This window comes from Amborella trichopoda, chromosome 5, assembly GCF_054954075.1.
Source record: "Amborella trichopoda isolate Santa Cruz 75 chromosome 5, AtrichopodaSantaCruz75HAP2 v2.0, whole genome shotgun sequence".
NCBI lineage: Eukaryota > Viridiplantae > Streptophyta > Magnoliopsida > Amborellales > Amborellaceae > Amborella > Amborella trichopoda.
Genome location: NC_142340.1, coordinates 10,349,051 through 10,375,169, shown reverse-complemented (window position 1 = coordinate 10,375,169; position 26,119 = coordinate 10,349,051). Strand labels below are relative to the sequence as shown.

The following is a 26,119-nucleotide window of genomic DNA, read 5'->3' as shown; positions in this document are numbered from 1 at the left end:
AGGTGGCTTTCAACAAGCTAGGGCTACTATAGAAAAATGAGCTCCTTCTCATAGATACAAAAATGTCCTTTTCTCTCACAAATTTACTTGTTAGAAAGTTTTTAAACAAAAAATTTATTTGTTTAATCTCTCTCAATGCTTGGCCGTGCATGCACGGGCTGCAATCTAGTTAAATATAATATTTAGTTCCTTGCACTCCTTTTTTTGGGTGACTGATTTTTTAACCAGTCTTCTTTTTATGTTCTAATGAGCTGGCAAGTAATCCTTGTTTCTTGTCACAACCCCAAACTGCTTTAATGGAGAACTATGTCTGAAGATTAGGTAATAGTGTTGGTTCCTGCTTCTCTATTTAATATGCAGCGGCATACTTGTTTGAGAGCTGTATACTATTTTGCATCCAGGATAAGGATAATGCCTTGAAATTTATAAGCTAATTTCTGGCATTATGTTTATTGTTATGATGTGTGGTTGAGATTGATGCAATAATATAAAAATCGCCAACACGGATCGGGAATCGCCGATCTGGATTGAGAATTGGTGGTGACCAGTCTTGGTTCCCGAAAAGTTGATGCAATAATATAAACATCGCCAACACGAATCGGGAATCACCGATCTGGATTGAGAATTGGTGGTGACCAGTCCTGGTTCCCGAAAAGTATATGGAATCAGCCCGATCCACCCTAAAAACCTTTTGTTATTTCTTGTCTTTTTTCTGCCATTTTTTAATTGTTCTTTAACATTTCTTGGACTTTTTCCATGAAATTCATCCCAAAATCATCATATTTGAGCCCCTCATAAAAGTTTTCAAACAGAAACCGGTTTTCATCAAAATCAATTGCTCAACATCTGGGGTTTTTCTGAAAAACTGAATTCGAGGCTTTTCCCTTTTTTTGGGTTGATCTGCTTAAATCTGATTTGAAATCATTTAGATCAGTTCGAAGTCAGATTTAAATGAGACCAAATAATATTTAAATCCGGTTAAAATCTTTTTAAAATTATTTAAACTTTAAAGTTCAAAAATATAATTTGTTCATTTAAACTTACTTTAAAATATTTAAAATAATTTTAAACCTATTCATAGTTCTAAATTGTTTGAAGTTTTTTTCCTTATTTTTTGTTCTTTTTTTTTTTTAGTTGAATTTGCCGGATCTCCAATTTGCCTGATCCGGATTGCCCCTTTGGTTGATGTATATCGGCATTGCTGAGTGGGAGATTGATGCAGGAAGAAAATGTGGGTAATTGAGTCTACCTTTTTCCTGAACCTTAAACAAGTAAGATCAACAATAATAGAGAAATAACCTAGCTACAAATCAAGCTAAAAGAAGAACTTTCTTCTTTCATAAACTAAAATTTATTCCAATAACATATGTCCTCAAACTATGACATCCAACCTTGTATAAGCCTATGAAACCCTATTTTAACTTACATCCAAGTAACATTAATATTCTAAAACCTTAAAACAACACTAATATTTCAAAAATACCCCCGTGAACAATAACCCTTGAACAGTAACGCGTGAATAGCAACGTGTGAGCAGTAAATATGAACAGTACTTGTGAATAGTACTAAAAATAAAAACCCTAGAAATCCTAAAAAAACTCATAACGTTAGAAATAAACCCTAAAACTAAAACTACAATATATATCCTTAAAATTGACTAAAAATACAATATAAGAAGAATTTTATACATCCTTAAAATTGAATAAAAATACAAAATAAGAAGAATTTTGCCTCCATCATTCTCCCATTGTTGGAGTACGAGTTTTGAAGTGTGATAAGATGAACTCAACATCAAAACCACCTTCTTTAACCCTATTTTTCTTTATCAACTCAAATATTATTTGAGGTAAAAATAATTCATCAAGAAATGGGTCTTGCTATGGATATTGAGGAATCCTTGCAAATTTATCAAATTCAGTTATTTGTGAACTCCCATTAGAAATCATGTGAGATACTGCAAACTCAATTTTTGGGCCTTTATAGGTTTCCTCAATATCTATTTCATCACTTTCTGAAATTAGGGCAACAATTTGCAAATTTTGAATCGACCACACTTCCACTGCGCTACTTTGATTCAATGCCCTAAATTTCCTAGATGTTCGAATCTTCATCTTTTCTTTGTCAAAGATTGATTCACCCACAAAATCGTGATCACCATCAGAGATTAGATCCTTTCCAAAATCTTGTTCATCATCTAAGTACGTATCAAAAATTGGTGGCAGATCCCAATCTACAACCTTCTGACTTTCAATATGACCTACACCAAGATTAACCTCATTCTCATTCAAATCATGCAGATCAACTAAATCCCATGATTTATTTTCCCGAACATGAGGCTCTCAACGCGGAGCTTGTGCATAGAACGGGTGGTTGGAGGCAGCTTCATCATTCCACTCCAAATCTGAGTTGGACTTTGATTTGCGCCATTCTCCATAAAAACCCTCACCCTTATTCCAATAACATATGCCCTCAAACTATGGCATCCAACCTTTTATAAGCCTATGAAACTTTAATCTAACTCAAGGTAAACATTAATATTCTAAAATACCCTTAAAACAATACTAATATTTCAAAAATACCCCCGTGAACAATAACGCTTGAACAATAATTGTAAACAATAAATATGAATAGTACTTGTGAAACGTAGAAATCCTAAAAAACTAAAAAACCCTAGAAATAAACCCTAAAACTAGACTGCAATATTCATCTTTGAAATTGAATAAAAATACAAAATAGGAAGAATTTTGCCCTCCATCAAAGATTCACCCCAATGATCTTTGTACTTAAGCACTGGATTGATGTAAGCTTGTAATTTTTCTTGTTATAATACAGGTATATATTGTGGTGCATCTTTTGAATGGATAAATGTGGAAGGCATATTGTTTGAGCTTTGTCGCTTTTTTATTTTGATGTATGTTTGGTCTCTCATAGTCTTTATTTTCTTGATGTTTACTGTTGCATGTAGGCATATCGTATGTTGAGAAGGAAGAAGTGCGAATTCTTTTGAGGCAGGTTGGTAAAACCAGATGAATAACTAAAATACTTAACTGATTATGCTTTGTACCTTTATTGCTATGATAGTTTAGAATCTTGCTTGCCAAATGAGTGCCTTAATGCTGAGATTTCATCTTTCTTATAACATTGCTAATATAATTTCATGAATCTTGGGGTTTAAAACATATAGATGTTTGTTCAATATACCAACTTGTGTTATACAACTAGGTTTTTAGTGTTGATCGCTTTTGGTCTTACCGAATATTAAGTAGTATTTGCATAACTTCCTTGCAGTTTCCTTTGTATTCTCACCATTTGAGATACTGAAAACTATGGAATATAGAGCCTTAATAACGTTTTAAACCTAGAAGAGATGCCAATGACCTACAAAATTCCTGTAATCCATAAAGCAATTCCTGTGTTATAACCTTAAGATTTGGTGGTAGATGTTCCCACAGTGTATCTTTTTGATCCTTCATCTTTACCTCATGCCTTAAAGACTGGTTCCTTCTAAAGATGAATGACCTATGAGTACCTGTGTCTATCAAAAATGAAAAACTCGTCTCTTAGGAACTATTCCCTAGTACCAAGTCCTCTATTTTTCTCTATGGTGGCATTTGATATTTTTCTTTGGTTTGAAATCAGTAAGCATTGCATCCTATGCAGAAGAAATCTTCACTGCTATTAAAGGATTGGCCATGTCATGATGAGAGGGCCGGAACTTGTTTTGGATTACTATCAAATTGAAGCTTTATATGTCTCTATGTGGAAGGAGGCGAGAGAATTTTTTAGTTTCTCATAAAGCGATTTTAGCTATTCCAATATTTTAATTTGGATTTTGTTCAATGCGTGTTTCTCTGTTAACTGTTTTTTTCTAGTAATTTTCAGTTTTACTTTTTATTGAATTTTATCTTATGGATGAAAAATAAAATGTCTTGGCTTTCACTTGAATGATTGTGAGATTCAGTTTAAATAGTGTCTTTCAGCTAGATGTGAATAATGTAATGTATTCCCCATTAAACAATTTCTCCAATATGCTTGTACCTCATATAATGGTAATAAAATAGCACATCAGTTTCATACTTCTTTTTTGGATGAGAAATTTCACTTAAGGAAATGAAATCACAAAATATAGAGGAGTCTTAGATATTTAGGAAATCTGTGGTGGCTTAACAACACATGTTGCACCACCACAGATTTTGTACTTGTGCAATTTGGGGACCTCATTTGCGTCCTTGGAAATTAGTTGCCCCGCCCCACTAAGTTGGTTTACCCATTCTCAGCAAAGGCACCATAAAGTCTGAGAGGAAAGTTCTCTTCCTCAGCTACAGTGTTGTCAGTGTTCTCTTTGAAGTGAAGAGTTAGGGTATATACTGTTACTCTTAATGTGACTACTGAAATTGTTGTTACAAATGCAATAACGACTCTGTTTTTTCCATTTTTTTTTTGTCACTATTTGGTGATGGAAAGAGGGACGGGGGGTGGGGGAGGGGGGGGGGTGGTTTGGTGAGGGAGGGAGTACAAAGGAGTCTAATGCCCCGAAGTGCCTTCGATTAGAGGCATAAGGGCCTTCCATTTCAATTGTTGCCCCCTCCTCTCTACCATTGTCCCGTATACAAACTCACATCCACAGATAACCCCATCTTTGGTTACACACATTTCTTTACCTTCTCACTACTTCCTCCTGGCCCTTTCATTGTGGTACATCCATTTCTTGAGCCAACATCCTTCTCCAGAAAGACCCATCAGACCCTACATCTCACAGCACTGCCTACCACTTAACAGCACTTTTGGTTGATCCCCATGTTGCATGAAGAGGGTGCCGGTGCGGGTGCAGGTGAGGAATGGAAGCCAAATCACTGAGCATTCAGGATTAGGAATGCGTATGAAACAAGCATACACTGTCTATGGCATTGTATGTATGTATGTATGATGTATGTATGTAAACTGTACACCTATGCATGCATGCATGTACATAACTCTTTTGGTTGGGTTATATAAGTTCTTTCTCTAAACAAATAAATTCTATAAATCAAGATTGTTTATTATTTTATTACAAAATTTGTGATAAAGTGGGTATTTTCAACTAAATGTGTATGGATAGAATATTTTTTGTTCACTGTTTACATCACATTGCTCTTGCTTTGTGCAACTGTAAATCCTTGCCGTGTTTGAGTCTGTGTGGACCCTGGGATTGGTGTTGCTGAATCCACATGATACAGCTGTAGATGGTCTGAGCAGATGTTGCTGAGGCAAAATGATGCATAGTTAGGTAGGTTCAACTTATTTATCAGTGGTACGTGCTCCTTGACTGGCAGGGAATGTTCTTCTTTTCCTTTTAGTTGGGGAGCCAGATCCCCCTTTGTGAACCCATGGTTCCTAACATGAGGAGCTGTTGGTGTGATTTCTGGTTCTGAAATGCAAAACATATGTACTGGAATGGGGCCAGTGGCCTAGGTAGGAGGTTCCTGCACTTCGGTTGAACAAGATCTTTATATTTCATGATGAGAATAGTCTGCACTAGGAATAATGGCTGCCCTTTGTAAAGCAATAAAACAAGACATACTCTAAAAGATTGCTTAATATTTGAATGCGCATTGCGTTTATACCTCGGCATAATTTGTAATGTATGATCAATTGAGAGAGAGAGAGAGAGAGAGAGAGAGAGAGAGAGAGAGAGAGGGCGCATCTGAATGGGCTACAGCAGCACAACCTAAGGTGCGACCCATGTTGCTGTCACGACTCTGTCATGGCCCCTTAAGTTACCACTACTAATTAGCCTAGAGCCCTGGCCTTGGTCATTGTTTTGTGGAACCCCTCCTATTGAAAAGGTGAGTTTTTTTGCCTGAGGCCCACAACTTAGGGTTTTTTGACCCATGGGGCTACGCCCCATAGCCATGCTTCCTTTATGGACTAGGGCCTTGGGTTTTCCCTCATATCCCTTTTCTTGGATGTTATTTCAACGAGCTTACTTGGATAGATTTTTAATACTATGTTTGGAGAGTAACCACCATTCATTAGTAAATAATTGGATGTTCTGTTTATTTTACTGTTGAACTGAAGCCCCATGGTTTCACTCAATGTGGATTTATGTTTTATGTGGGCGGTATCCAGTATATTGTTGGATCTGTTGCTTACACATTCGCTTTTGGATATATTGTCTAAACTATAAAGTTCAGCAATACACTCTTTATTTCTACAAGGATAAAGTAACTCCATAACTAGCATGATTTTGTTCACAATCTTTGGCTTTTAAAAATGTGCTGTTTAAAGTGGTGAGTTCCCAATTTATTTCTAAGAATGCAAATTTCTTTTCCTCATTGTATATAATAAACATTCTAATACCACATCGGAATTTCAATGCCTGGATCTTTTAAAACATGCATGCCTTGTGATATTGTACTTCGGCATGTGAATAATTTTATGAGGAATCAAAACATCACATGGATATCTTTCATGATGATCCACACTATACTTTTGTTAGTATGGATCAAAGTGCAACAATAGGCAGAGGAATAATTGATGCTAAAGTTTCTTTCTAAGGATCAGAAATTGACCTATAGTAAGTGAAGTGGAAGAGTTCATGCAACACGCACGCATGCATGCATGCATGCATGTGTGTGTGTGTGTGTGTGTGTGAGAGAGAGAGAGAGAGAGAGAGAGAGAGAGAGAGATGCTCCATCTTTCTATGCAATAAATTTTGCAGCCCATAATGAATAGTATGCTCTCTCTACCGTCTGGACTTTCACAGCCTGTAATCCACCTAAACCCACTGAAATTTTGAAGCATAAATCTCGAAGTAAAAAACCTCAATTCTCGTGAAGTCCTAATTTGCAAAGGCTGAAATTTGGGCATTTAGGGCTTTCTCTTATCAACACCCCAATTTTTCAAAAGCACTTGTTTCTCTCATCCCTTTAACTCAAAAACCCTAATTTCAGTGGCCTATCACAGACCTTTACCTCCATATCTGTCCATTCCTTGCTTCTTTATTTATTTGCCATCTCTCTTCTTCTTTCTACACTACTTGAATCCTCATATTCCATCTCACAATCATGTCTTCCTCTCAATTTGTTTCTTTCCAAAATATGCTCCTGTATGTGGTCTCCACAAGTTGACTTCATCAAATTCCTTAATATAGGAAGGGCCTTATCAAATCCTTCATCTGTGGCCAATGACTTATGGGGTTTGTAGATGGATCTTCTTAAATCTCTTCTTAATCCCGTCACAGAGAAGAGATTGACAATGTTGAAGGATAGTGAAAAGTTTCCACAAACCCCACTTATGAAGCATGGATCGCTAACAACCACCAATTCATTGGATAACCCTCTCATAAGAAATTCTAGCACAAGTTATTGGAATACCGAGTTGGGCAAATTTATGGAAGGCTCTTCGTAATTCTTTTTTGCAAGAGTCTAAGGCACGTGTGATGCATTTGAGGTTTGCAATTCATCAATCCAAGCAAGAAAAAATGACAATCGTAATATATTTTGATGAAATCAAGGGCTTTCAACCGGCTTACCATAATTCAAGACCTTGTGAGTGACACAGGCAAAGTATACTATGTACTCACTGGTTTGAGAAAAGAAGACATGATGGTCGTTACTTTCGTTACCGCAAACCTCCATTTCCAACCTTCTCAGAGCTGCACCCCTTGCTACTTCAACATGAAACCGTCATTTACAACAAACCCCCACCTAAAGCTGCCCTGAACCATGTTCCTCACGATGTATTAGTCACAATCAGCAGCCCTCATTTCTAATGAAGGAAAAGGAATCCATACCTCTTGATTTAGTTTATTCCGAAGTAAGGGGATCACGGTCGAGTCTTCTTACTCGAAATATTATTGATTTCTCATGATACACTTAGATCTACTTTATGAAAGAAGCATCCCAAGTATCCAAAATGTTTTAACAATTCAAAAGATTTGTTGAAATCATTTTTATAAACCGATATTGATTTTCTGTAACTGATGGAGGGGTTGAGCTTTATCTCATGTTTATAGGAACTACTTAAAATCTCTTGCTGGCATACTCCACCATAAAATGAGTAGCGGATAGAAAACATCGCCATATTGGTGAGGTTGTCCCTTCCTTGATGTTTGTTGGTGGAGAGCCAAAATACTCATTGACTGAATCTTTCTATATGGCTGCTTATGTCACAATGTGGAAGCCCATGAATATTTTTGAATGACCAAACTCCTTATGATATGTTTATATCTGAAGTGCATATTATTCAACTCTTCGATCTTTTGGACGTTATACTTGTGTCAATCTAGGCATCATCATCATCATCATCATCATCTCCATTATACTATGTCAAGGGCCATACTTCAATAAGACCATAAGTCACTATAACGTTTCTTACTACTTCCATCCTTGTCCTTTTGGGGTTTCCCCTTGCCCATTTAGAGCGTTCGTCTTGAACCAAATCGTACCTCCTAACCGGTGATGTATTAGGTCTATGCTGCACATGGCTAGCCCACCTAAGTCTATTTTCCCTCATCTTATAGTCTATTGATGCCACAACTAAAGTCCCTCAAATGTATTGATTCCACATTCTATCCTTTCTTGTCTTGCCATTAATCCATCTAAACATGCTTATCTTAGCTACATTCATCCTCTGGCTATGTTGTTTCTTGTCCGCTTAACATTCTGTCCCATAAAACATGGTTGTTCTTACAACTGTCTTATAGAACTTACCCTTTAGTTTCATTGGTAATGCGGTGATCACATAAAACGCTGAATGCACATCTCCACTTCGCTCATCCAGCTCTAATTCTATACATGACATCTTCCTCAATAATATATTTTTGGTATTTATTGGCCATCAACCATTGTTTCAAAGCGCTAGGCAGGGCGGGTCCAGGTCGCCCAGCACCTAGGTGGGCGTCAAGAACCTGGGCGGCCCAGTTGAATCCAAAAAGGATTCGATAGTTATATATTGTATAAAATATAAGAATTAGGTATTTAGGGCACATCAGAATTGAAATTATACTACACATTAGCACACACTCCATAAGCATAACCATAAGTCGGTCCATAATCCATATCCAATTAAAACTTAAATTCTACCATTCATAGTTCAATCAAAGTTCAAAGTTTAATAATTATTCAACATTCATCATTCATCATCAGAAAAATTAGGGTCAGTTGCATTGGCATCATATTCATCTGAGTCGTCACCCTCCTCGACATATTGGTCGTCCTCCTCGGTCTCTTTTGAATCTGCCTCTTCTTCCTCATCTTCCTCTTCCACCCCCATTCTCTGTGTAGAAGATCTAGTGGCTCTAGGATGGTCAGCTGATGTCCCTGAAGCATCCATGACCACGTCCCATGTCAATCCTTCATGCCCCTCGACCTCATCATCATCAACTAACCACTCCATAACATTTTCTATTTTTTTTGATCTGATGGGGTTTCTCTTATCTCTCTTAGCAAGACTGTCCTTCAAGAATCGATTATACTTCACATAGACTAGGTCATTGAGCCTCTTTGATTTAAGCCTTTTCCTTCTCTTTGTATGAATCTAACAAAATCAAATGAAACTAATTAAAATATATAATTTATGTATTATTAATACAATTATACGAATTACCCTTGCGGCCTTACCCCTTCAAAAGTACTCCAATTGTGCTCACAACCGGATGAAGAAGTGGTTAGGTTTAAGATTCGAATGGCCAATTTTTGTAAATTTGGAGAACTACACCCATGTTGGCTCCACCAATGGGCTGCAAAGATATAGAATAAAATCATAAATAAATAATAAAATTATAAAAATGAAACTTGATTACTTGAACTTGAAGAACTTAAGAATATTATTACTACGGTACTTGGATCAATTTTGGTCTTTTGCCCCATCGCCATTGGACTCCTAAAAGATTTTAATGAGTACTTGTAATTTATCAGCTCGTCAGCACATATAATATCATGGATATTAAGATCAGAGACTAGCACATCTACACACTTATTAAATCCAATCATAATTATGTCATTTGTGTGTATATCCTTGTCAACATAAAAAAAAGCTGGGTTCAAATAATAACCAGCTGCATGCAATGGCCTATGTAGCTTCCTATCCCACTTCTCATCAATAATCTCCAAAACAGGCCTATAGCTGTTCTCATGATTATCAAAATTTTAGGCTATCTCTCGTTTTCATTTCTCCATAGCCTCATATATATAGACTATAGAAGACTTGTCACTATCAACCATGCGAAGGACTTTGACAAGAGGAAAAAATACCTTAAGAGCGTCCTTCACCCCTCGCCAAAAAGCTTTAGAAAGGATAATATCTCTCACCTTCTTCCCAACCTGATCTTTGGACCACTTGCATGTTCTCCAGTCATCCTAGGTAAACATCTACCTCAACTGTACTCTCCTCAAATATATTTTATCTAGGCATAAGTACCATGTCGCAAATCTCGTGACCCCAGGCCTCACAATTTCTTTCTTCTTTGTAAATCTGCGCATCATGCTGAGGCTGAGATGGTGGCCATAAATGAAATTTGTTACTGACTTTGCCTTCTTCACTGCACCTGATATCTCGGTTAAACTACCAAGGGCCTCAAGCATGAGGTCTATACAATGTGCTGCACATGGTGTCCAAAAGATTCTAGGATAAGCTATGTGCAACAAATTAGCTGCAGCAACACTAGGAGCAGCATTGTCTGTGACAACCTGTACAACAAGATGCTCCCCAACCTCTTTGATTCCCTTCTCTATAACTTGGAATATGTAATGGGCGTCATGGATATGATCAGAGGCATCAATAGACCTAAAAAAAGAGTCCCTAAAGGATAATTCACAAGCAAATTCATCTGACTTCTTCTCTTCCTATCACTCCAAGACCGCCTTTTTCAAAAGAGGTTTTGAAAGCTCATATGGGGTTGAGGGTTTCATCCCAGGCTCAAATTGGCCAATTGCCTCTACCGCGGCATAGAAGCTGCTTAAGCTAGTGGTATTGAAAGGAATGCCTGCCTCATAAAACCATGTAGCAAGATAATAAGCAGCTTTATCTCTCTATTCATTCTTCATTCTATTTTAAATGGTGGTTTGTTTTTTTGTTTTCTTTCTTGCGACCTCAGGGTTAGGCCAAGGCAAAAAACTATCCATAGGGCCTCTAACCCGAGGCTTCTTACTCCCAGAGCCAGAACCAGAAGCAATTACAACTCCCTTTCCCTTTCCCCTAATAATGGATTATTCTACCTCTTGTATTCCTTCCCAATCCCATCCTCATCACTATCATCATCATCATAATTGACCCGAACCCCAGACCTAATATCTGCTATGGCGGCAAATCTCTCATCATTTTTCATTTTTACCATATTAAAAAAATTGGTTATTTCCTCTTTAACATCATCAGGAGTCTTTTTACATGGGGCAACATCCCCCCTGATACCGGCAAGATGTTTCTTGAACCGGTTTATGCCCTCTTTTGTATCCTTCTCACAAGACTTGCATCTTATGCAATTTTATCATTAGGATTTTGGTTGTACCCATATTTGCAACTGGGATCACCACTCCTATTAGATCCCAAAGAAGACATCTCAAAATAATGCAATTTATACAAACAATAAAAAAAAATCACTTACTTTGAGTTTGTTGCTCAATCTCCAAACTTCCACCTCAAAGAGGCTTCTAAGGAGTCAAAATCTTCTAAAAACCCACCCAATAGATTTATAAAATATCAAAAATTAAATCTAATATCAATGGGTGATGTTTTGATCAATTTTTCATAACTTTGAGAAACCCTTCGATCCTAAAGTAATCACCAAAAAGCTGTTTTTTGGGGGGCTTTCTCTCTCTAAAATGGGCTCCAATACGTTTTTGGTTTCAAATGGACCTAAAGCACCCATTTTTGGCCCTTTAGTACAAGAAAAAAAGGACAAAAAATGACTTTTGAAAACTGTTTTCCACCTTTGGGAGGGGCGTAGTCCCTGGACGGTCGCCCAGCCTTGGCGGTTTCCTGGGCGCCTAGGCGGCCACCCAGGGACGACCGCTTTTTTAGGGTGCCTTGGCCCCCAAATCCGCCTAGGCGGCCACCCAGGCTCTGAGCGGTCCGCTTTTTGGAACACTGCCATAAACCTTTAGATTCTAGAGCATCACAACAAAGTTCTAACTTTGCATTGATGTTGCCTCTAGTCCCATCAATCAATACTATGTCATCTGCGAACAACAAACATCAAGGTACCTCATCGTTTAGGTGCCTAGTTAACTCGCCCATAACCAAAACAAAGAGATATAGGCTCAATGCTGACCTTTGATGTAGGCCTATCGTCATTGAAACCTCACTTGTTTCTCTACTAGTTTTCCTCATACTAATTAGTGGTCCTTCGTACATATCTCTCACCATGTTACTATAGTTTCTGGAGACTCCATTTTTTTTCAACACCCACCAAATTAAGTCTCTAGGTACACCCTATTGTATGCTTTCGGAATACCGTATGATCCTAAAGCCATCTATATGTTCATCTTTCTCAAAGCTTCTTTCACTTCAGATATTATAATCCTATGAATGTATCTATGACCTCCACTCTCGTTTATGTTAAAGTTTTATATTGGTTACCTACCGAACACAATCCTCATCCATTACTAGTGCTTGGGACAAGCATAGCTGGCATGGGACCGGCCAAGGCAGAGTTACTTGTGTACATGGAGACAAAGAGTAAAAACAGGAAGCTCCTCCAAAGGTGGAAGCATTCATTACTCATGGCATGTTATTTTTGATAAAATGAAAAATGTAGAATGCTCCTAAGGCCATCTTATCTCAAGAAGAATAAAATTCTATGAAGGTTGCATTTCTTGATAATTAAAATCCGAAATGAGAGATGGAGTTCCCTTGTTTGGGCGTGCTCTGAAAAACATCGATCAAATTAGCACTATTAATGAGAGTGTGCCTCGTCATATTAGCAAAGATTTTGAGCACCTTTAAGATGTTGATGCCTGATCTAATGAGTGGAACGATACTAAGTCCAAGAAGGTTCTCATATATCATAATGAAAACCCAATGAGCAGAGCCCAACATTGCGACCAAAGATATTGTATATCATAGACGAAATACAATATAGCATGATGGAAACATCGATAGCACATTGGCTGGAATAGTAGGGCAGCAATCCGAAAACAAACTATATTAGGGCAGCACCATGATATATATGAAACTATGAGGTCAGGAGAACAACACATTCAACATGGAGGAGTTGCCACAATTAATTGAAAGCGTGCAGCAGATCAAGACATTCCCCATTCTACCTGTATTTGTCATCTTATAAATCGATAAGCTATGAAAACTTCCCCCATGATTATTAGGTATTAATATGTGAAGCTCTCAAACTCAAGGAATCAATCAGTTGTATCATCATCATCCGAGCATTATCCTAACTATTTGGGGTCGCGTACATGAATTTTGTTCCGTTATTTCGCTCTATCAACGGCCATACCCCTAGTCAAACCATAAGTTATTATATCTCTTCTCACTACTTCCATCCATATCCGTTTGGGCCTTTTCCTTGCCCTTTTAGAGCCTTCTACTTGAGCCAAATTGCCCCTCTTCATCATTAGTGTTCTAGGTCGACGCTGCACATGCCTAAACTACCTAAATCTACTTAACTACCTAAATCTACTTTCCCTCATTTTAACACCTATTGGAGCTGCCCCTAAGTTCCCTCAGACGCATTCATTTTGAATCCTTTCTTGTCTTGTCACTCATCCTTCTCAACATCTTCGTCTTTCTCAACATCCTCGTCTTTGCTACATTCATTCTATGGATATGTTGTTTTTTTGCTGCTCAACATCCGTCCCATTAAGTATGGCTGGTCTTACAATCGTCCTATAGAACTTCTCCTTCGGTTGTATTATTTTGAGATTATCACATAAGACTTCGGAAGCGCATCTCCGCTTCGTTCACCCAGCTCTAATTTTATGTGCGACATCTTCCTCAACTCTCATTTCTCATGGATTATTGAATCAAGATATAAAAAATAATCTCTTTCAGGTACTTCTTGGTCATTAATCCTAACTAATTCCTCGTTTCTACTCCTATTATTACTAAACTTGTATTATATATATTATGTCTTAGTTGTATTATATATATTATGTCTTAGTTTGGCTATTTTTAAAACCTTTAGAATCTAGTGTATTCCTCCAAACTTCTAACTTTGTGTTGGTGTTGTCTCTAGTCTCATCAGTCAAAACTGTCATTTGCAAACTGCATACACCATAGTACCGCATCCTGTAGATAAGTTAACAAGATGCCTAGTTAACTTATCCATAACTAAAATAAAGAGATATCAGCTCAATGCTGACCCCAGATGTATAACTAAAATCAAGATGCCTACTGTCATTGAAAACCCACTCGTCTCTTCATTTATTGTCCTCACTCTAGTTAGTGCTCCCTTGTACATATTCCTCACCATGTCAATATATCCTCTAGAAACTTCTTTCTTTCCAACACCTACTACGTTAACTCTCTAGGTACCCTATCGTATGCTTCCTCAATTGTTGACCGCCCTGGCATAAAACCGAATTGATTTTCTGATGCACTCATTTTTTATTGTAGTCATTGCTCAATCACTCTCTCCCTACAACTTCATGGTGTGGCTCATAAGTTTAAATCCCTCGATAGTTCTCTTTTGAAAATAGCATCAATTGTAAATAGGTACGAGCTTCATAGTATAACTCATAAGTTTGATCTCTTGATAGTTCATATAGTTATGTATGCTGTAAATAGCTTCACACTGTCAAATAATTAGTTAATTGCAAAATAAGTAATAATCAAATTTTCACATGTCCAAAAATGTGAGATGAATGTCTAAATTTGCAAATATCTTGATAATTATGTTGAAAGCCAACCGACTATGTTGCCTTGTTCTAAAATCTGGAAGAATGACACATCTTGTGTTTGGTATTTCATCATTCATTTCTCTCATGAGCACATGTATCACATACGTTTTAGTGTTTGTCAGATGTTTCTTTGTGCAATGGGATGGACATACAATTATACTTTTTTTTGTGTGTGTGTTTGTGTATTATAAGGCATATCAAGCGAATGCGTATTTTTTGTCTATATTATGCAACTTACAAATAATTTCATTTCACATTCTAGTTTTGATCATGTGAAATATAATAACTGATGTGTTTGCATTATATATTTCCTTTTGCTTTATATCTCTAATTCTTTGTAATTTTCTTAAAAAAGAGTTGCTAGTCATTGTCTTTGTTTGTGTTCTAGTCCTGATTTGAGTTTGGGCATTTAACAAAGGACTGTCAGATGTAGATTAGGAAATCTCAAATGAGGTTATGGTTCCTAAACAAGATTCATATGTAATTAGATTCATCATACTTCTGCCCAAAGTTACTGGGATCTCTCAACTTGGTGGTGATCCCAACGATCCCATGCTCCAAGAGCCAGCTCTTGGGTGGATTGCGTTTCTAGTATGGTGAGAACACAATCCTAATCCCTCAGGGTCAGTCAATGTAATTCACAGCCGTCTTAGTTCTTCTATTAGGAAACATGTCTTAAAAGCATATCGTTGGAAAAAAGAAAATAATTGTGATGCAAAATCATGTTCTATATATTTTCCTAAGAGAAAAGAGATGCTTTAATCCATATCTATCAAAAAAAAGAAGCCTTTAGTGTATATCAGTCAAAAGAGAAAGAAATGTTGGTGAAAATCCTTGTACGGTATATTTTCATACAGGAAACATATGCTTATATCAAGCTCAGATAAAAAAGAAATGATAGTTGTAAATGCAATGGTTTCTTATGTACAGTTAGCAACGTTGAACAAAAATTCATTTATATATGTTTTCTTTTTATCCATTCTTTAGTTTCTTTTTGAGTATATAATAAAGGGATAAGGGAAGAAAATGGCAGAACTATTGTGAATATCAAATTCTGTGGTTGTTGTCTTGTATTTAAGTCCCTAAGATCTTATTTCTCCTTTTTATAGTTAGAGGGAGTTTTGTACATTTTTATAGTTTGTTATTACAAAAGGGACAAGAGGGGCGTTTAGGGCTCTTCTTCTTTCTCTTCTCAATGTAACTATCTCCTTCTCACCTCTCTCTTGTATCTCTTCTTCTCTGTGCCTCTTTCTCTCTTGCTAAACCATAGGCACCAGGATCGCCTACTTTGGTAGGTGATCCCTTCTAGGATCTCAATTCTGTTACTCCTGGAACAGATCTCTTAGGGATCTGGATTTTTAGATTTTGGGTTTTCGATTCCCACTATTAGGGATCTCAATTCCTGCTGTTAGGGATCTTAATCCCAACCTTAAAGACCAAAGATAACAACCAAATAAATGATTTTCTTTGTTTATAGCTAGCTAGTAGCACAACTATAGTTTTAATATAGTTCCATTCCTTCATCACATCATCATCAAAGTATTTTCCCAAATTGATTCAGGATTCATGGAAAGTTTTGGCAAGCATTTCCTGCTTGCTATAAATAATGAGATCCACTGCATAGTGTGCCGTTCCCAACTGTTTCAAATATATTTATCATATCTTCGGGAGTTTCAGCCGGGTGGTGCATTTATCATTTACCGCTTAATTTAATGCTTGTTGAGCACTTGCATCTTCATACTATGAATGCATGTATGCTGGGCTTTTTGCATTTTCTACTTTTATTTGTACTTGTAATTGGATAACTAGTATGATACTGATCTACGGTAGTTTTCCTCTACAGTTGATAAAGTGACTAATTGTTTGCACTTCTAAATCTACATTTTCAGGACCCCTCATTTTGGCGCAAAAGGCCATTATCGGAATTGATGATTCGCACTGCAGCAGATGATGTCCGCTTTCTGCTTTACATCTACCATAAAGTTATGGAAAAATTAAATGAATATTCACTGTGGCGCCTTGCTGTTCGGGGTTCATTATATTGTCGATGTTTCTGCGACAATGATAATGAGTATGCTGAATGGTCGCCCATCCCGCATATTCCAGGTTGTTATGATTTCAAATCAATACAAAAATTTAAGTGTAGGCAGGCACATTGTGTTTTTTTCACAGATGTATGCTATGAAATAAAGTGTTAATCATATGATTTAGACAGTATAAGTAAGTTTCTACTTGAATGATCTTTGAGATGGGCATGTGTGTGTATGTGTGTTTGTGATATGGTTGCCTTTTCAAATTCTATACTGTTTTGTTAATGCTAAATTTTGCATCTTCTCATGTATTACATTTCTAATCTATGAGCTACTTCAAAGTACTCTAATTTCATGGTTGCTATGTCCCTTGATAAATTTAACTTATCTATAAACAATAGTCTTTGTATTTGAAAGGTTTTTGTTGGATGTGTTGATGGTACTAAATGAAATATCTGCTTCAACCTATCGGGGGAGGTTATATTAAGCCAGAATTCCCACACCATGTTTTTGGCATGCATCCTGGTTTGTGTCTTGTAAGTTCTGAATTACTGGAAGCTATGAGTTCATTGATTGCCTTAGGATACATGTTTGTAATGAGCTTGCTCCAAATTTAGGATAATCTGTAATGATTACTGACAATCCTTGAGTGCTCCTAACATAGTAATGAAAGTTGGCATTGCATCCCTTGTGCTGAAACTGTCCTCAGGTATTCCATGTAAGCTCAACTTGTACCTAAAGTGGTTACCATAGGTTTTAGGTGGAGATCTCTTGGGATAATGTGCTGCAAAATTTGAACATGATTCAAAGAGTACCTTGTGTACGAGTAAAATAAAATTTATCTGTACCGGGTTATATGCAGCTCTTCTGTTGAAACCGTAGATCATGTATATGGGGGAAACATTAACTAGAAGACCTTTGAGCATATGATTTCGTGATTAGTCTGAACTGGATGAGTTTGTCATATGGCAGATAGGATTAGTTGTTTAATTTCTTATTGAAAGATATGTATCGGGTAAACATTTGGCACTACTTCTATTTTGCTCCTTTCACTTAATCCTCTTGATTCTCTTAACTTATTACTTTCCATTTATGACATAGCAGGCTTTATTTCATGTTAGTAATTTTAAAGGTACTTTTACAATCCAGTTTAGTTTAGAACACCAACCCCATAAATAATTTTAACCTGATTGAATTGAACTTTGTTATTGAAATTGAATGACACCATTGCCTGTGGGGAAGTAAACTTCCTTGCTCTCTCATCATAATTCTTGTTTTTCATTATGTCTAGTCTATCTCCAAATCAAACCAATTATGCATGCGACCATGCATGTGTACCTTTGTGCATGTCTACACACACATCACAATGTGCATGAGATTGGCTGAGCTTCATATCCACTCTTCCAAAGAACAAAAAGAAAAGCAAAATATGAAAGTGCTCCACATTCTGATCTAATATCATCTCTCCTACACTACACCAGCAGCAGGTTCTTCAACATATCAAGTGTGTCCACTTCAGAACTGCCCTCACTCTACATTCTAGCCCGCCCCATTTGGCACACATCAGCCCTCTTGTCTGTCACTCCCGTCTTTAGTTGTAAGGCTTGCCTCCTTTACATCAAACTGATTGATTCTTGTTGAGTCGTATTCAGGTTATATGTTGTAGAGAATCCATTCGGTATTATCATCACAAGAAGTCCTTTGCCCTTGTGCCTTCCTCTTATTGAGGATTGCTACGCTTCAATGATGGAGAACTGCTCTTCTAAATTACCTCTAAAAATACATTTGTTCAGTATGTATGGTGGCAAAAATAAAGTACAATTACACTTAAGCACCCCCTCCACTTGTCAGAAAGAGCATCCAACATAGCAAAGTCACAGTATGTTCACCATGCAGTCGTGTCTATCTCTGATCATGGACTTGGCAATCAAATCTGTACTGCGCTTTGCTGTTGAACTATAATTGAAAGAACATACGTATCAAGTACTTTTGTCTTACATATGGTGCAGCTGTTTTGCTAAAGTTCTTTAAAGCCCATGAGCCTTTCAAAGTTTGACATGGAATTCTGGACCAAACAAGCAATTCACTTTAAAAGGGTTGTTTTCGGTTAACAAAATGCAATATTATAAGAACCGGAGCAGATTGGCTGGTTCAGACCGGGAACTCGTAGGATTTTGGGTCCTGTCCAAACAAAAAACCGGTGATGGCCTCGGACCAGTCATCAACCAGTGGACTGGCCAGTCTAATTGCTAGCCAGCTGATCCACAGTTATAACATTGAACTGCCCAATCCAATTTGGGGGGAAGAATTTACATTTTCTTCACCCTTCATTTTTGTTTTTCTTAAAAACAGAATGCGTTTTTTGGTGCTATTCAATTTCTTAAAGGGTTAAAATGGAAACTAGCTTTTAGGGCATTTAACTAAAAGAAACTAAGAGAGAAAAGGAGGGGAACTAACTTTTGGTCAAATGATATTATATTAAAGAAAAGGCAAAGAAATATACCCTGAGCATTTTTTTCATTGTTAACAAATATACTGATAACTTGAATACAAAGATAAGGTTCTAAGTAGTAATTCTTAACTAGGAGAGGACCTTGAGGGTCACAGCCACATTGGCATTTTGTTAAGGTCGAATCCTTCCCCCCCCCCCCGAATCAAAGTAATTCATTGTATATCAATTGACTTAGTTTGCATCTGTGCAAATTTTGTTTTCTCCGATGATGGTAAGATGTGCAGAATTAAATTCACTTGACTGAGTATATGGAACATTCTTTAAAAAACAATAAAGAATGATGGAAGTGCGCGCATAGTCGCTTCAATATCCAACCTCAAGTAGGTTTGTAGGCATCAAACTTTGGTAGCTTGCCAATATGTATTGGTGCTTATTCTGATTGAGAGCTCTGACAAAAATGCTACTTGTTAATTTCAAATAAGTAGGGCGGCCAATTGGACCTGTCCTAGTTTTAGGCCAAAAACTAAGGCCTTATGGGCCAGGGGCTCGGGAGGTCTGAATTAATTTTATATATATATATATATATATATATATATATATATATATATATATATATATATATATATATATATATATATATATATATATATATATATATATATACACACACACACAGACACACATATATATATCGGATTGTATACTATTAGACCATTGACTTCGGAGGTCACAATTATTCTTACCCATTGGATGCGCAATTGGACGGATTGAAGTGTCACAACATTAGTGAAATTTTATTCTGCGCTTTGTGCCTCGTCAGTGACAAATTCCCAACCACCCAATTTTATGTCTAACGGTCAGTATTGATTGTGATCTCCCTATACCAAAAGTAAATGGTCTCATTGTATAGATTTCGCACACACGCACACATATTTATTGATCCATTTTATATTATATAATTTTTATAATATATCATATATATATATATATATATTATGGCCCAAGCTTGGCCCAATTCGTTCTACACCTGTCTGGACGGGCTGTAACTTTTATATTTAGGCCAGGCTCGGGCCTTGCCCATCCGAGTGGGCTTGGGCCAGGTTGCCCAAGCCTGGCCTAGTAGCTGCTCTATAAATATGCATGGATCTCCCATGAAGCTGCCATGTGCTTCTTTGTACATTTTATCCACTAATGGAAAACTTTTGATTGAAAGATATAGTAATACTTGCTTGATTGTCACATTGTCAGTGGGAAGAGGAGTTAAATAAAGATGTTTAATTAGATCAGTTAAATATTAACCATTAATATGGATTAAGCCATGTTGGATCAAGTTGCGAGCTACCCACAGTCAATAGAACTCAAATGTAAAACACAAAAAGAAAAGACAAAAAATAGCTCTAATTCTAACATATTCCAGAAAATTTTCCTTTGTTGTTCTCAAATTTACTAAATATGGTTATATCATAGTATTAGTGAGAGAAGTGTGGTTTCAAATAGTATTGGGTAGTATAGATGTCACATTTTTGTGGTTCATGCTTGTGGGGGTGGTGAAGGTGAAAAAGATGCCTTCAAACCAGCAAAAATGAGAGAGAGGAAGTATAGGGACCTAAATCATATTAAATACATTAAGACTGAGGATCAAATGGTCTTGGTGAAGGATGGTGAGGTCATAAAAAGGTGGAGAATTTTTTTTAAACGATTGTTAGATGACAAACACTATAGGAGTATAGCGTTGGGCAGAACATTTGACATAAATGAGGTCAGAGGTCATAAATACATTTGCAAGATTAGCATATCTGAAGTGAAGAAGCATTGAGAAAGATGAAGATAGATAACGCTTTAGGACCAGATGGTATCCGATAGTGGTTTGGAAGTACATGATAGAGATTGGCTTATTCTGGCTAACCATGTTATTCAACAAGATGTTGAGAACAAAGAAAATCGCAGTTGAATGGGAAAAAAGTCCTAGGGCATCTATTTACAAGAACAAAAGATATACATAATTTTACAAACTATCGAGGCGTCAAACTAGTAAACCATATTAAGACATGCAAGAAGTGTATCCGAAAATCAGCTTGGTTTTATACCAGGGAGGTCAACAAATTGAAGCTATTTTCCTACTTCGGCAACTAATTCAGAAGTTTAGAGAGAAGGGAAAAGACCTCCACTTGGTCTTTTATTGATATGAAGAAAGCACATGATACCTAGAGAGTTAATTTGGTGGGTGTTGGAAAAGAAATGAGTTTCTACAGGATATATTGGTTTGGTAAGAGATAATGTACAAGAGAGTGCTGCTAGTGTGAGGACTAGTGGAGAGACAAGTGAGTTTTTAGTGACATTAGGCTTACATCAGGGGTCGGTGTTGAGCCCATGCCTCTTTGTTTTGGTTATAGACGAGTTAAGTAGGCATCTACAGGATGAGGTACTGTGGTACATGTTTGCGGATGACAGTTTTGATTGATGAGGCTAGAGGCGCCATCAACGCAAAGTTAGAACTTTGGATGGATGCTCCAGAATCTAAAGGGTTTTAAATTAGCTTGACAAAGATAGAATATATGGAATGTAAGTTTAGTAACAATAGGAGTAGAAACGAGGCAGTAGTTATGATTGATGATAAAAAAAATCCTAAAAGAGATAGTTTTGATATTGTGGGTCAATAATCTAGGAGAATGGGGAGGCATTAGTTAAGATTGATGACCAAGAAAATCTTAAAAGCGATTATTTTTTATATTGTGGGTCGATAATCTAGAAAAACGGTGGGATTGAGGAAGATGTCGTCCATAGAACTAGAGCTGGGTTTGCAAAGTGGAGATGTGCATCCGGAGTTTTTTGTGATCGCCGTAGACCAATGAAGCTGAAAGGTAAATTCTATAGGACCGTTATAACACCAGCCGTGCTTATGGGATGTAATGTTGGGTGGTCAAGAACAACATATTCATTGAGATGAGGATATTAAAATGGATGAGTGGCAAGACAAGAAAGGATAGAATTCATAATGAATATATCTGATGGAACTTGGTGGTGGCTCCAATAGTTTATACAATGAGGGAAACTAGACTGAGGTGGCTGGACATGTGCAGCGTAGACTTAATATATCACCAATTAGGAGAGGCGATTGATACAAGTGGGAAGTCCTAAAAGGGCAAAGAGAAGTCCCTAAAGGATACAACTTGAGGTAGTGAGAAGAGATATGGTGACTTGATAGAGTAAAATGGCAGAGCAGGATTCATGTAGCCGACACCAAATAATTGGGATAATGCGCAAATAATGATGATGATGATGCTTGTGGGGTTGGTGTTGTATACAACGATCTTTAGTGGATATGACTCGCTAGACCTTGTTTCATAAGGTAAAACTGCATATCCTTTTAAACCCTTATGAATGGTACAATGTCACATGCATAGTTTCAATTTTCTACATGAAAGATACTTGTACATGGATACTTGAACACCCATTTTTTGACCGATGAATTAAAGTTAATAAGGACAAGAAAAGAATACCATACGATTATATGGTTAGGGGTTTTTGAGGAGAGGGCTCCATTTGCTTTGATACCATGTTAAGATAAAATGCTTGGGAAAAGCCATCTCCATTAGGCATTTAGCTCATTATGCATTGCAATTAAAGTGATTACAGATGCAAGTATACTTTCAGTTAAATGGCTATATGACGCATTAATTAAAAAGAGCACACATGGCCCATAATATCAAAGAATAGATAATGGCATCGGTACATGGCATGTTAAATGTTGCATATAGCCACTTCAGTGGCTTTAATATCTATATATATGCACAAAAATGAAAAAGACAGAATTACTACAAAACAAGTTTACATTTGAAAAATGCAACGGGATCCCAATCAAATTTTTAGATAATAGTAAGTTTCAATTTTTAAATAATTAGTATGTTCAAACATTTATTGGAATTTTACTCAACCCAAATAGAAGAAAGGCATGGCATGAAGATTTAAAGAAATCTCTCTAGGTCTGGCCTAATGCTTATTGCTTCTCTACTTCTCTGTTGTGATTCTGTTTATGAGTTGTTCCCCATTAAAACATAGATGTTTATGAACTTTGTCTGGTTCTGAAAGTAGAGAAGTGCTTGTGCTAGACTTTCTTTTTTTCTTTTTATTAAGTTCCAGATTTTTAAAAGTGGACTCATAAGGGTGTAAAACAAAGAAATGCTCTAGATTGCGATCTATACTGCTTGCAGACTTGGTTGAATATTATTCAACTGCCCTGTTGGATTATTCCTAACTTCATAATCGTTTCTGGAATCGGAATCGCGAAATCGTGTGTATCAGAAGTTTCGGAATCTAGGAATTGTTGCCCGTATGATTCGGATTTGAGAAAAATGATTCTCACTATTTCGAAATCGTGATTCAAAAAATTAGGAATCGTGTTTCCTATTTTCAAGAATCGATGTCCCTTCATGTTGGAATATATGGAATCACACATGACCCCACTTGTTTCGGTGGTTGTTGGAATCATGATTCCTAAAAATATGGAATCGTGATTCCTAAAAATAAGGAATCGTGATTCCTAAAATTCTAGAATCGTTGTCCCCATCAACTTGGAGTCAACATTCTCACTATTCAGGAATCGTGATGCTCCCCATATTGGAATCGAGATTCTCCCCTTACTAGAATTGAGAACCAATTCCCTCCGGAATATGAGAAAAGTATTCAGAAAATATATAAATTTACTCAATACTACAAGATTGAATTTTTGTCTGTATATACTCAATCCAAGACTCCGAGTACTAATGTCAACCTTTATGATATCTTTGTGGACAATCCCATACAACTCTGTCTACCGATAGTCCTATTATGCATACAATATCTGGAGCTAGTCTACGGCATACAAGGAGTGAGAACAAGGGCAAGCTCCCTTTATCTCTTTTCCTTGAATTATAAAATAAGTACATGACATAGTAATTCTTCTTTGTTAACTGTAGTTTTGAGACTTTTAACTTTTGAAAATTAAGTTATTCAATTTTTAGTCAATTTCTTTGATATTTAATGATTAATTTAACCTAAAACGCCACACAGGGCACTTCACTTATATCTTTATTATCTCCTTATTTTACTTAAAGAAAAACATTTTTTTCCTCTTATTCAACTTGAAGAAATGACGGTGCCGATCATATATTAAACATTATTATATTAGTAGTTTAGTACCTACACCATTTACCGGACATTATTAAATTTGAAGTAACATATTTTTTTAGGATTATTTATTCTTGCTAAGTGTTCTTAAAAAGTAACATGGAATGAAGGATGGAAATTAGTAATTAAGAAAATAAAAAATTTAACATATTACTTATATTTTAAAATTTGATTTTATTGCCGTGTGTAACAACTTCAAATTCTCTCACGCTCTCATACATGCCGCGCTCACTCATGATTGAACACACATCGAATGGTTTCTGCTCTCCCTATGCTCATATATTACTCATATTTTAAATTTTGATTTTATTGCCGTGTGCAACAACTTCAAATTCTCTCACGCTCTCATACATATCGCACTCACTCATGATTGAGCACACATCGAAGGGTTTCTGCTCTCCCTATGCTCACATTGCTTCCTGACAACATGGATTCGTAATTCCTTAATACTTTGAATCAACGTTTAGCATAAGTAGAATCGCATTATTGTGTAGCAAGCAATCACGATGTCTACAATATAGAAACTTGATTCCAAACAACATGGATTCGTAATTCCAAAAAATTTGGAATCAACGTTTCTCACAAGCAGAATCGCATTCTTGTGCAGCTAAGAATCACAAAGTCCTCAATATGAAATCTTGATTTTGGCAATCTAGGAATCGAGATTCCTATACTAGGTGGAATCGCGTTCTGCAAAAATTGAAAACGTGATTCCTTTCTTTTAGAATCGACTTTTGCCTGGGGAAACGCTGAGTCGCAATTCCGAAACGGAATCACTACCCTCATAGGCGATTTGGGTAACTATACTCTGAAGACTTTTGGACATTCTACGCCACGTATTAGTTGAGATGAGGTCTTTAGTTTTAAAAAGGAAATTGACTAGAGATGGTTTTCTGATTCTAAATGTACCTCTTATGAGTTATGGTGGTGACTTTGTTATGTACTTGTTGTCTTTCTGTAAGCAATGCAAATTAATCACTAATGATCAACCTTTTTTTGACAGAGAAACTGATTACAGAAGGGATTGTTCCTGAAGAGGAAATTTTATCTGTTCTTAATGTTCCTCCAGGCAAAATGGGGTGCATTATTGGTAGAGGAGGAGCATCTATTAGATCAGTTAAGGAATCTTGCAAGTATGCCTTCAAACTGATTCTCTTTTATGCGGTCACAAGGTTAAGAACTTCTGCACAGCATTATGAAATTGATATCTTGTGCTTTGATTTGATATTACAGTGCTGAAATTCTGATTGGAGGTTCAAAAGGGCCGCCAGATAAGGTTAGTTTATTTAGTTCTGGAATCCGAGTTTAAATTGCTTATGTTTTCTTTTTCCTTTTTTTTACTTTTATATTTGAATCTGGAAGAGTAATTGAGCTTTGATCCCATTTAATATGGGAGTGGTTGGGTGATTATGTATGTAGAAATTTGAGGTACATGTAAAAATATTGTTCTCATTATGCATTAACTTCAGGCTGTGACTACTTGAACTTAGGGCCAGTAATATCTTAAGCTCAGGTTGAAATGGATGTTCTATTCCTCCAAAACTCCTTAGCCAAAGTGGTTAGTGCAAGCAAAATAAAAGACCTACTGGATGCTAATTTTTCTTTGGAAGCAATTACTATTTGTGCATCTTATTTAT

At 36.6% G+C, this 26,119-nt stretch overlaps 1 protein-coding gene across 12 annotated transcripts in view; it reads left to right on the top strand.

The window, feature by feature from the left end:
- The window catches only part of LOC18443662 (3'-5' exonuclease domain-containing protein / K homology domain-containing protein / KH domain-containing protein), a 46,498-nt gene that overhangs the window by 10,680 nt on the left and 9,699 nt on the right, over window positions 1-26,119 (top strand). For 6 of the 12 annotated variants that reach the window (XM_088867435.1, XM_088867433.1, XM_088867432.1 and 3 more), the window contains 4 exons: window positions 2,966-3,012; window positions 16,724-16,940; window positions 25,486-25,598; window positions 25,716-25,758. In XM_088867435.1, coding sequence (XP_088723561.1) covers window positions 2,966-3,012; window positions 16,724-16,940; window positions 25,486-25,598; window positions 25,716-25,721 — 383 coding nt within the window. In that variant the 3' untranslated portion in view covers window positions 25,722-25,758. Of the gene's footprint in view, window positions 1-2,965; window positions 3,013-16,723; window positions 16,941-25,485; window positions 25,616-25,715; window positions 25,759-26,119 lie in introns of all 12 variants that reach the window. The other 6 variants (XM_011628555.3, XM_088867429.1, XM_011628554.3 and 3 more) reach the window with 1 other exon arrangement.